This window comes from Pyxicephalus adspersus, chromosome 8 (assembly GCF_032062135.1).
Source record: "Pyxicephalus adspersus chromosome 8, UCB_Pads_2.0, whole genome shotgun sequence".
NCBI classification, from domain to species: Eukaryota; Metazoa; Chordata; class Amphibia; order Anura; family Pyxicephalidae; genus Pyxicephalus; species Pyxicephalus adspersus.
In genome coordinates, this window is record NC_092865.1 from 36,798,375 (window position 1) to 36,809,853 (window position 11,479).

General features: G+C 39.4%; 1 protein-coding gene across 1 annotated transcript in view; it reads right to left on the reverse strand.

Moving 5' to 3' along the window:
- The window catches only part of ASPM (assembly factor for spindle microtubules), a 29,066-nt gene extending 17,613 nt beyond the window's left edge, over window positions 1-11,453 (reverse strand). Inside the window, exons 1-12 of the mRNA XM_072420036.1 lie at window positions 11,144-11,453; window positions 8,247-8,390; window positions 6,328-7,696; window positions 4,757-4,843; window positions 4,195-4,311; window positions 3,952-4,098; window positions 3,142-3,387; window positions 2,329-2,396; window positions 2,050-2,191; window positions 1,770-1,900; window positions 1,253-1,428; window positions 84-229 (exon numbers count right to left, since the gene is read on the reverse strand). Coding sequence (XP_072276137.1) covers window positions 84-229; window positions 1,253-1,428; window positions 1,770-1,900; window positions 2,050-2,191; window positions 2,329-2,396; window positions 3,142-3,387; window positions 3,952-4,098; window positions 4,195-4,311; window positions 4,757-4,843; window positions 6,328-7,696; window positions 8,247-8,390; window positions 11,144-11,386 — 3,016 coding nt within the window. The 5' untranslated portion in view covers window positions 11,387-11,453. The remainder of the gene's footprint in view (window positions 1-83; window positions 230-1,252; window positions 1,429-1,769; window positions 1,901-2,049; window positions 2,192-2,328; window positions 2,397-3,141; window positions 3,388-3,951; window positions 4,099-4,194; window positions 4,312-4,756; window positions 4,844-6,327; window positions 7,697-8,246; window positions 8,391-11,143) is intronic.
- Window positions 11,454-11,479: the final 26 nt, after the last annotated feature.

Sequence of the window (11,479 nt, forward strand, 5' to 3'; positions counted from 1 at the left end):
CACATAGGCAAGTACACACATTAAATAAGCAATATTTCATTAAAAAACTCCTCCGTCCCCATATCATAATAACAGCCATTTACCATGCTCATCTTTGATCTGGACCCCTCTATCTGCCAAAACCTGCAGTGCCACTTCTATGTTGTGCATTTTTTGCAGGCGACTTATTGCTGGGACTCTCAGTTTTTTAGACAGGCTCCAGTTATGAGTTAGGAGTTCCATTGTTCTTCTGTTTACAAAAAATGAAGATTAAAAATTATATCAATTTTTACACCAAACCAATATAAAGAAACCTAAGTAAAACAGTAAGCAAAATGCAAACATTTAAACATCCAGTGAATGGAGAATAGATCACAGTCCATTATATTGCACCCTCTTAAAGGGAACTAAAGTCACACTTTGAAAATTGGCATTCAGGTAGTGTTTATTGCAAAAAGGTGATGTCCCTACTGCAATAATTATTTTACCCGCCTGATCACCACCCAGCTGACAAATCTCGCAGGTCAGTGTTTGTTGCCAGGGACGCCCAGCAATTCCAGCTTCCCTAGAGGGTGCCAGGATGCAATGGGCTCCCACACAAGAGTTACATCATCCAAGCCAATCAAGATCGCTGAAGATCAGAGAGTGGAAGAAGTTGGTGAGGCCCACAACAAATTGGGGCAGATGAGTATTGATGGGCATTGTTCTGCTTAAATATCTTTTAAATTACAGAAAGAGAAAAGCACATATAACCACTCAAGACTAGGACTATGTCTCCCAGTAGGTCTTTCAAATACAAATGTAATCTTCCTATTGAATGTATTTCCCAATTGCTCAAGAGTAAGAGAATGCTAGCAACATTCTCTTGCCAATGATACACTAAGCATTGCCAAAAAAATAAATAATAGCAGGGTACTAGACTGTAAATGGTTTGCCATTAGCCACTGACACTGCAAATCACCCTCAGGAGTGGCAAAGTGTCTGAAATTAAATAGTTGATATAGCAGGACCTGTAAATAAATCATCTGTTGAAAGCTAACCCCCAATTGTCAAACTGAAGACTTTCCATCTTCACTGCATCTGTACATCTGCAACTGTAGTGAAAATATTCCTTTTAACTGGCATATGTCAAGTTGTATTTTCATGGTTACATAGACTTCATTCAGAAAGGGGTTTGTTTGTTCGTTTTTTAAACTGGAAGACAAGTTTGTTTATAAATTATTGAATTGTGATACTTTTTTTTTTTTTTTTTAAAGAAAATTACATTACTTACACTAAGCGGACTCCACACTGCAAATCCACTGCAAGATTTGTGACTGCAAAGTCAAATTCATCAAGAGGAGTCTGGGCGTGACTGACTGGTAATCCCAGATAACCAAGATGGCGAGACAGATCTCCTTCTCCACTCAGAAAATCACGAGAAAATGCCAGCAAGAGGTCTTTACTTGTCTGTGGAAACACAACAGCTCAGAATAGTAGGCACAAAGTACATGTTTAAATGAACCAGTTGTTGAAACTCAGGCACAATAGAGATAATGTTATCATTACCAGATCACACAGTTATTTTGCATGTTACAAAATGCCAAAAATAGGAACAGAAATTATTTAAAATTCAGGAAGGAAACCATTAGGGCTGATTAGGGTTAACGTTTAACTGATGTCATTTTGACAACTAGGCAGCGACCTCCAACCTCACACATTCTGTGAATGTGGTTGGTAGTTTTGTAGCCACTGATAGCCTCCACTTATCCATTACTGACGTAAAGAATTAGAAAGTTAAAAATACCTACCTTGAATTCAGCATCCTTACAAAATAAGCAGGGATCATGATCAATAAGTCTCGACTGTTTGGCATAATCAAGAAAAAAAACCAGCAGCAGCAGTTTCTTCAGCGTAAACTTTGATAAAGCTTCTTCATGACCTGAATAACCAAAAATCAAAAAATAGATGTGAAACTACTGCAAATTAAGATGTATAAAAACAAATACAGTCTTTCTACTTGTAAACCACAGTAAAATTAAGCACTTTTACAGACTAAGCAGGAAATTCTGAGAATATTAAGTTATTCACCATCACGATATAAATGAGGCACAGAGGGATGTCTGTACTCGGCAGCAATATCTGGATTCCAGAGGAGACGATTCAAGATGAACAGTGCAAGGCCAGTGATGTCGCTATTTCCCTCCAATGAAATTAGCTCTCCAAATATGGTCTGCCAACAACAAAATATACTTACTAATAAGTTCACAATACACCCCAACACAATGAAACAAAGTAGTTTGATAATATCATAAGTGCAAAATATAAACCTGCAACTGTGATAACAGATTTGACCACTTTTAACATTACCTCCAGTCCAACACGAAGCCACAACGGATTATATGAAAGTAACCAGTTCAAGATTTTCTGACGCTCACCTAGAAAAGTAATTCAAAAATTAAAACAACCCACTAATACATTTTACAGGACAATAATGGTTCCATTTCACATACTAAAAACTTTACATGATATTTATAAACTTTTTAGAAAGCATCACAAAACCCCAGAACTAAAAAGACAACCTGAAAGTTGATAAAAGATGGGCAATAAATTCTGCCATTCTTATCTGAAGTATGAAATAAAAGAACATGGGGTTACAGACTTCTAAATCTGCATGTATGCTTACATCATTCATCAGGCTTCCTTAGACTCCCAATGTTCCAGAGCAGTGGTCACCAACCTTTTCAGACCCATGGATCACTAAAATTACTGGCTAAGGACCGTGCATGCGTGTCAGGAAAATGGAGATGAAACTTCCCCCAGAGTGACGTCATGATGCCAGAACCCACCCACTCTCCCATCGCAGGCTCAGATCTGGTGGGTGCGATGTGTTCAGAGACAACCCGCCCACTTCCCTGAGCCTGCGATCCATACGGGAGACATGGTCCGCGGCTCTGGCTGGAGTGCCGCTCCCCCCCTTTTCCTGACCCCTGGCTTTTTCCTGGCACTGGCCAGAACCGCAGACCACTGGTGGCGACTGCGGCTCCAGAGAACAGGTTGTGATTGATAAGGGTTGGACTTTATCACAGTATCAGATGTCACATTTGATAAATATAGATTACCTATTTACACAATTTATAGTTTAAAGATAATTTTTATTTTAAAGGTAATGTTTGACCTTACCAACATCTTTCCAGAGGTGTCTGTCTTTTCTCACAAGAAGACGTCGAGCTTCAATTTCTATTTCCAGTCTCCTAATGGCTTTAACTACAGGGTCTGAGGTAAACAGACGGCATGCCGATCTTCTCAGTCTGTTTAATCTGCATCGTGCAGTATATGCTTTCAAGGAGACTTCTTCCTTGGTTGGCGCTTTTGGAACACTTATTTTGTGATTAGTCTCAGCTCCAAGGATCAGAGCAGCTGCATTCACTACAGAAAAAAAAAACAATGTCAATTATAGTGATACATTTATATGTTACCAGGCATCCTATCCTAGCTGTATAGGAGTACTCAACATTCTAAATTCATCCATAAAATGTATACACCTTCCAAAAATCCCACCAAGGGTTCCTCATCTTTGTTTACCATTTTTCCTGTAATCTAGTTATTGTCCAGCATTCATAGTTCCCTGTCCAAAATGACAGCTAGCAAAACATTGTCAGGTATGCTGGTATGACATTCACTTCTGTGCATTAAATGCCGAATATACTATGTGCCCCAGTGGTAGACATCCCATAATTCTGGAAATACTCAGATAAAAGGTTTATAAAACAAACACGTATCCTGAATTCATTAACTAAAAACTCAAGATAAGCATTATTGTGTTAGTTCTGGATGAAGCAGTAAAGGGATAGAACTATCTATCATTTACTGTTTAGGTGAGGTTTGGAAGAAGAAAACGTAAGTAAGTGGAAATCTCCGCATTGTGCACACATTTTTTAAAGTGACTAGAGTTTGGCTTTAATTTTTATTTTCCCCTACTAAAAGTCTGACCTTTCATGGAATCTGTTTTCACAGCAAAGTCATCTGGGGTAAGGATGAAGTTTAGCCACCAGGTAAAGCCACGTTCCTGCTTTGCCATCCAGCGTTCATCATAAAACATGTTTTTAGCGGCAAATGGCATGGGGTGCCGAGGAATGACTGTAAATAAGAACCATAACCATTAGTACAGGAAGGTAGAACTAACTAACATTACACATTGTAAAGTGGGTATAATTCTGCTATGAATACACTTACCTGTTTTGGCAGGCTTTATAAAAGTCAGCTTTGACTGTGGAACAGCAACAATTTTCTTGGAATGTTTAAAGGTGACAGCAGAATGTAACTGAGGCAACGCTTTCTTCTGGAAAAAATCTGGAAAAAATCATAATAGGCAAATCAGTGTGCAAAGATAAATTACTGTATATATGTTTTCACGCTATATTGTTCTATGCACTGCAGTGGATAGATGACTGCCATGAGGACAATTTACGTTATTTATAAAGCAAACTGAACTACCAATTTAAAGTGCATCTCAGTTCACGCTATGGACATTAAACCATTCCCAATAATGCTTAAAGATCATAAAAATTGAGGTTATGTAATCTAAATGTTTTATTTCATTTTAGAGAATTGAAGTAACCGGGGAGCAGCAAACCCTAAAACAAGTAAATTCAATATCCTTTTTTGATTTTTTTCTGTTTAGAAATGAACATGTGGTTCCAGAATCACTTATACCTGCCACATGATAAGGGTGGTGCTACTGTAAATACAACAATTTGCCTGCTTATGAATTTTAAAAGGACTCAAATATAAGTACCTGTCTGCCGAGATTTAACCAAGGCTGGTTTTCCTTTGATTTCTGGCTTTGATTTCGAGATTTTCAAAACATTTGGTGTTGAAGAAGCTAATACAAGGACAAAAAAAAAAGAAATTACATAAAAACAGATATATTAAAAAAATATATATCATATTCCAGGAGTCATTTTTTCTACAGGTTAGAAGTTAAAAGCAAATGTTGGTGTTCTGCATATACTTTCATTTATTTATAATGTAAGTGCTAGACAATTGGCGGTAATGCTCGAATTAATAACTTTCAGGCTTCCCTTAAATCCAAAACAGGAAACAAAACAAAAAAAAAAAAAATTACATTTACTTTCTTCCATTAGGTCTCGCATTTTCCCGGTATCAGACTTCAGCCTGGGGCAGATGGAGTGCCAGGCACCGACATCTTGTCATCTCTTCTTGCGCAAGATCAGGCGATGTAGATTAGTAAAGAACTTGCCGATTTCACTGCGCATGTGTGAGATCGGCAATTTTTTTTCCTACTGATGAAAGGGCTCCAAGCACCTTGGGCATACGCAAAAAGCAGCAGCCAAGGGCCTCCCAGGATGCGTGACATAGGTATCCTGGGAGGATCTGCACTCCCATCCATGAAGAGGGCGTTACTACATTCTTTTTTTTTTTTTTTTTAAAAAAAAAAAAAAAAAAAAAAAAAAACACACCAACAAAAAGTTTTTACCTTATATAAAAAAGGGTTGTCTACCCTTTTATGTAAAATAAAAATTCTGAGTTTGGATACGTTTTAGGTGTCACAAAATACCTTTAAAATGCCATGTGACATGCTGGGTCCTCTAAATCTTCTCCAGAAGTGGTCTTTGATGAAGCAAAGAGCAGAACTGAAGATAATACAGAGTGCAGAGTCCCACAGGAAACACTCTCAGAATGTTTTCAAGTCTTCCAAGTTAAATCACACTGACTAGAAAACACTGAGAATATCTTGTAGCAGAAAACACTGTGGTACGACACTGTGGATGAAGTGAAGTACTGCCGCAAGAGCTTAATTTTGTTATTGTGAAAACTACTGTGGGACTTTTTCCTCTTGACACATTAAAAACCCCTCTAGGTGGGCCACTTACAGGCCACAAAAAGTTTCGGCTGCATGCTTGCAATAAATTAGTAACTTAAAGTGGCAACTTTACTGTACTTTAGGCAGGATAGAAAGGCAACTTGCATAGCTCACTCGGTGACAGTCTTGTTTATGGTCAATGACAATGGTGTTACAAGACGCCATTACATTCTCTTTGATAGATAACCTTAATGTGGACAACCCTTTTAGGAGGTAAAAATTACCTTCTTTTTTGGAGATGGGGTTTAAAAGACTGTCTGCGCAGTGCGAGATCGGGTGATGTAGGAAGAAGGGGCAAGAAGATGGCGGCACCCGGCATAAACGAAGGGGGTACAGAGGCAACACCTGGAGGGATCTACGGATGTCCGAAGATAAAGGTAATTTTTTTTTATCCCAGCTTACTTCCGCTTAAAGTGTGGAGAAATACTACTTTGTAACAGATAAATCTGTTCCTTGATCATTTGTAGGAAAAAATATCTTACCTATTTTGGTTACTTGTTCATATTCTTGAACTGGTAGCCGCTGTGATCCAGCTGGTTTTGAGACATGACTTTTCTTAGCTTGGGTGACATTCAAAGACTCACTGGATGCCCCAGATGACTCATAGGAAATCTGTGCACTCTTCCTCTTGTAACCACATATAGATTTAGCTGGGTCGTTGCCTAGAGGTGACCCAGAAGAGCTTGCAGGTATTGATACACTTATGGTAGGCAAGTCTGGAGAACATACTGCCGGCATTTGCTCCTGCACAACACTTTTGGGTTCTGCTTTGTCCTCCAGCTCCACACACTTTAACCTTCTACGGGACTTAAGCTGAGGTCTTTGTAAATTTTCATTGGAACCCGAAGACCTGACTTTTGTAATGGTTGCCGAGTTTATTGGGGGTTTTTCATTGATTTTGGCTTCAAAATTCCCATCAATGGACAGCAATGCAGCGTTTTCAGGTTTTTTCTTTTTGACGCAAAAAGTTAATCTGGAGTTTGCAGGATCCGGATTCCCGGGGCTCCTAACAGTAAACAGTTCATTGGCAGACTCTGTTTTAAACTGGCTCGTCCTTACTTCTTCGGAAACAGGTGGGGTTAGAAAATTTTCTTTTACAAACTGATCTGGTGACAAAACTGGAGTATGATTACCTGCATCCAGATATTCCTGTGAAACATAACTGTTGTTTACAAATGAATCTGGACTCAGAACTTTCCTTTGTGGTGTAAGCAGCACTGATGGTGGAGTCTGCATATTTGAACTTATCTTTGTGAAACATTCATGGAAAGATTCTTGTAAAGAACTTGACTTATCAATACGTCTATGGGTAAGCTCTGCATTATAAAATTCAGTTGGGGATAATGTTTTAAAGTCATTTACCAAGCTTGGTGTACAAGTAAAATTGTGCCGAAGGCCAAGCACTGGGTTTATTGGCGATAGCGAGAGTTTATTCACCCTGTGCTCAGTAAGAGTCCATTGTTCCTCAACAAAATCTCTGTGAATTGTAGATGTGGTTGTAACTTCTTCAATTGTCTCACACAAAACAGAGTATGTTTTTGACCTCTTGAGTGATCCTGGGATGAAAGTCTGCAGATCATTACTGAGTGGACTGACATGGAGAGTCGGAGATTTATTTTCTGTGCTCCGTCTACCTTTCTTGACAGTAGGGCCACCATTGACAGGCTTAGAAACATTTTCACATGGTTGTAAAGGATTCTTTGCCACCTCTAATACCCCTTTGCCATTTTTGGATTTTAAGCAAAATGTTTTGTTTTTGGTGACTGTAGAACAAAGATCCTTTTTCTGAAGTCCAGTAACCTTATGGCCTAGAGGAGAATATTTATTTTTTTTTGTATTCCAACGAGCTCGCTGCAAAGTAAAGAAAATGTAATATCACTTCATGTTCAAATAAAACATATAAGGCAACATACAGAATAAAATACAAATGTGAGAACACTCAAAATCATTTCATTACCTGAGAAAACCATTAATAAGAGACTATTGTCCCTCAGTGTATTTACTAGAGGGGGAAGATGAAAGAATAAATATTACAACAATACCAAACATTACCTTACCTCACTCCTCCCCTCCCAGTCCACAGATTTTATTTATGATATAGGGCCCATTTTTACCCCTTACAGTCTGCAGGTAGCTAGAATAAGCAGTATACCCCACAGTATGTTGCGCAAATTTACCAAGTGCATGGTCACACATCTATGTCTCCACCAATTATACCATTGCAAAAAGCATTACAGCAAATTGAAGATGATTATCTAATAAAAAAATAAATGTGTGGTGCACTGAGGAGCAAGGAATATGCCAAGACCCACCAAGTTTATTCTTTGCCAAGACACAAGAGTTTATATCTTCAGAATCATAAAAAGATGAGCAGTGAATACACACATTCAGATTTCCTCACCTTTTTTTTAGACGGTAGCTCAGCATGTCCCAAGAGTACAGCTTGGTGCTTTACAATATCATTGACAACAAAGGTGACAAGTTCTCTTATTCCTCCTTCTTCTAGGGGAGTCCATGTAATTGTCAAAGAAAAAGATTCAAATGGCTGCACAGAAAAATAACAAACAGTGAATATATTAAACATCAATGATCACTATAAAAGATATGTATTATACTAACTACAGCCATAACAGATTATACAATTACTACTAAACTCAGATAAGTTGTCACATAACCAGAGCTATGCTGAGGACAAACATTACCGGGTTATATTAAAGGTCAAACAGGATCTGCCATTGGGATATCTATCAGGAAAGCACAGGACAAAAAGAAGAATTAGAATTCTAGCTTTATTAGTAGAGCCGTCTGACTTTCTCTATTTCAGGCCTCCATTAGGAAAAAGTGAAAACATAAAACGCAGCGGTATACATTGGATAGGGGTTCTGAATGACAGATACAAACAGCGACACAGAACGAGGAGGAGAGGACTCTGACCCGAAGAGCTTACACATATCCGCCAGTATATCAATGCAATACCTACACTGCGCCGATGTCCCCAATGCTCTACAAATATTTATGAAGTAATTCTCTGAGCACAACCAAAACTGTACCACCTAGCAAATGTATTAGTGATTTCTGCTATACATCACTCTCCATCCAATGGAGCAAAGCAATTTATCCATTTCTTCTAGGAGTGTGTTTGCTCAGTAATAATGAGATATTTCCAGGGAAGATCTCAAAATTTAGATATTTTTTGCAATTTTCATGTTTTATTAATAAAAAACTAAAATAATATTCTAATAAATTCTTCTGAATTCTTCTGTCTTCTGAATGACAATTTTTGCCTTTATATTGCACTAAATTCACGTGTACTAGAGATGGAAAAACAAGGGAGGCGCAGCGTGACCTCAGTGTAGTTGTATAAGGAAACCATTGCCAAGCTGTACGCTTCAGTATTGTTTCCACCAATACAACAGTGACCCCGCTCCGCAAATACCGATTCTCATCCGATTACTTTATTTTATTTGTTTATTTCTCAGACACTCTTTTAGGCAAGTATGACCTTAACTGTGTATTTTCTTTAACGGTTATATTTATTGGCATCAAATTGTTTAACTTTGATAAATATAATCTCGTTTGGTCTTAAGCTACATACACACGTGCAATAATTGTCGTTGGAAAGGATCTTTCACGATCCTTTCCAACGACTAAAGATTGCATGAACGAGTGCTGTACATACAGGGCCATTCTGCTCTATGGAGACGGGGAGAACGACGGAGCAGCACCCCACTCGGCACCCTCCCCTTCACTTCCATTAAGATAGTTTGTTGTCTGTGGATCCCCCAGGACGGTCTTTTGGACAATGGACGACGTGCGCTTTACACATGCCAGATTCTCGTCCGATCAGCCCTGAGCCGATTATCGGACGAGAACCATTGGACGTGTGTACCCAGCCTTAGATTCAAATAAAATGATCCCATGATGAGTGAGAAAAAACAAACAAATATGTTACATTTCTTTAGTAATACCAAAACTAATGCAACTAATGATAATAGTAACAATAGTAATACTTCACTTAACCGTGAGCTGACCAATGAATCAGAGCCTCCACAGTCCTTGTCAGGCACCATTAGGAAGATCATTATTTTACAAATGTATTTATCTTTTTAAAAAAAATTCATACTAACTAAATTTAAAATTATGAATTTAGTGGTCTGTGAGGTCGGAAAGGTTAGCGAGCGCTGTGTTAGCAGTCACATGATCACACTGATTGCACATCACTAATATAAAATACTGGGGATTGGAAATAGAATTCACATTATGGAAACAATCTCTGATATTCGCAGTAAAACAAATGCTGCAGATGCAGGAGTACCGGTTCACTTTCAGATTTATTGGACTGATAATTGCACCATGGCCACCCATCAGAAGCAGGCCATGTGATCAGAGAGTTAAAGCGTACCTAAACTTAGAATTTTCACTTTACATAAATAGGTAGACAGCCCTTTTATGTTAAGTAAAAATTCTGTTTGTTTGTATTTAAAGTGCAACACCAACCTAGGAGGTCGAGAATGAATGGGAGCGCAAAGCCTCCCAGGATACCTATTTCACGCATCCCAGGACATTGCATCTCGGGCATACACAGAAGGAGCCTTTTCCTGAGAAAAGAAAAATTAAAAAGAAAAAGTCACCTCCGGACTGATCGACTGCCCTGCGGGATTAAAGTTTTTTTTTTGTTTTAGGCATTTTTGAGTTTACTTCCTCAATAAATAAAGCCGATTGACATAAACTCTGTTTTCCAGTTTAGCATCATGGGGAAAGGTAGGCATCCTGCCAGATTTTAGTAGAATCCAGGGATCATATTGAGAACGAGAAATGAGAGAAAATCTGCAGCAGAAAACAGACAACACCTGGGTATGTAAACACCTGGAGACTGGGTAAATGTAAAGGAAGACCCAGTGTGGTTTGATGGGGAGTGGGGTAGAATTGATGTTATTTCTGCACATGTTGGAAAGTCTCCTTTACTTCCTGTGTGACAAATTGGTGTCACCAGAACCAGAAGACAGGGTCAATCCCTCCAATGGAGTCCAAGACAGCAGTCTGACAGGGCCCCTAACCCATCCCTACACCATACAGAAATGTACGCCAGTGCCCAAATTCTGCCCATACATTGCCCCCATACTACCCATATATTACCACTCATATATTGCCCCTATACTGCCCATATTTTACCCCTATATTGCCCATATATTACCACTCATATATTGCCCCTATACTGCCCATATTTTACCCCTATATTCAGCACAGACAGGCCTGGCACCTCATTAGCTGGGTGCCCCCGGTGGTAACAACACTTACCGGTACATAGATGTCAGTGTCGGGCACGGAGAAGCCCCGGTGTCTCGGCAGCTTGTGTACGGTGACCTGGGCCGGGTCCGGTGACGGGTTGTGCAGGAGCAGCACAGCACTCCGGGATGAGCCGGGCTGGACACATCCCAAACTGACAAAAGGCGGCCGGGAGAAGTGTGTGAGGGAGAGAAGCGGGGTCTCGTCATGGCCGGGGCTGTCCGCCGCTCTCCCCGGAGGAGATATGGTGATCATAGCGCTCCGTATAGCGGCCTCCTAGTAACACGCCGCCACCATCAGTCCCTCACCTTCCTACAGATTCAAAATCTACGCGTGAGGTGACAGGTC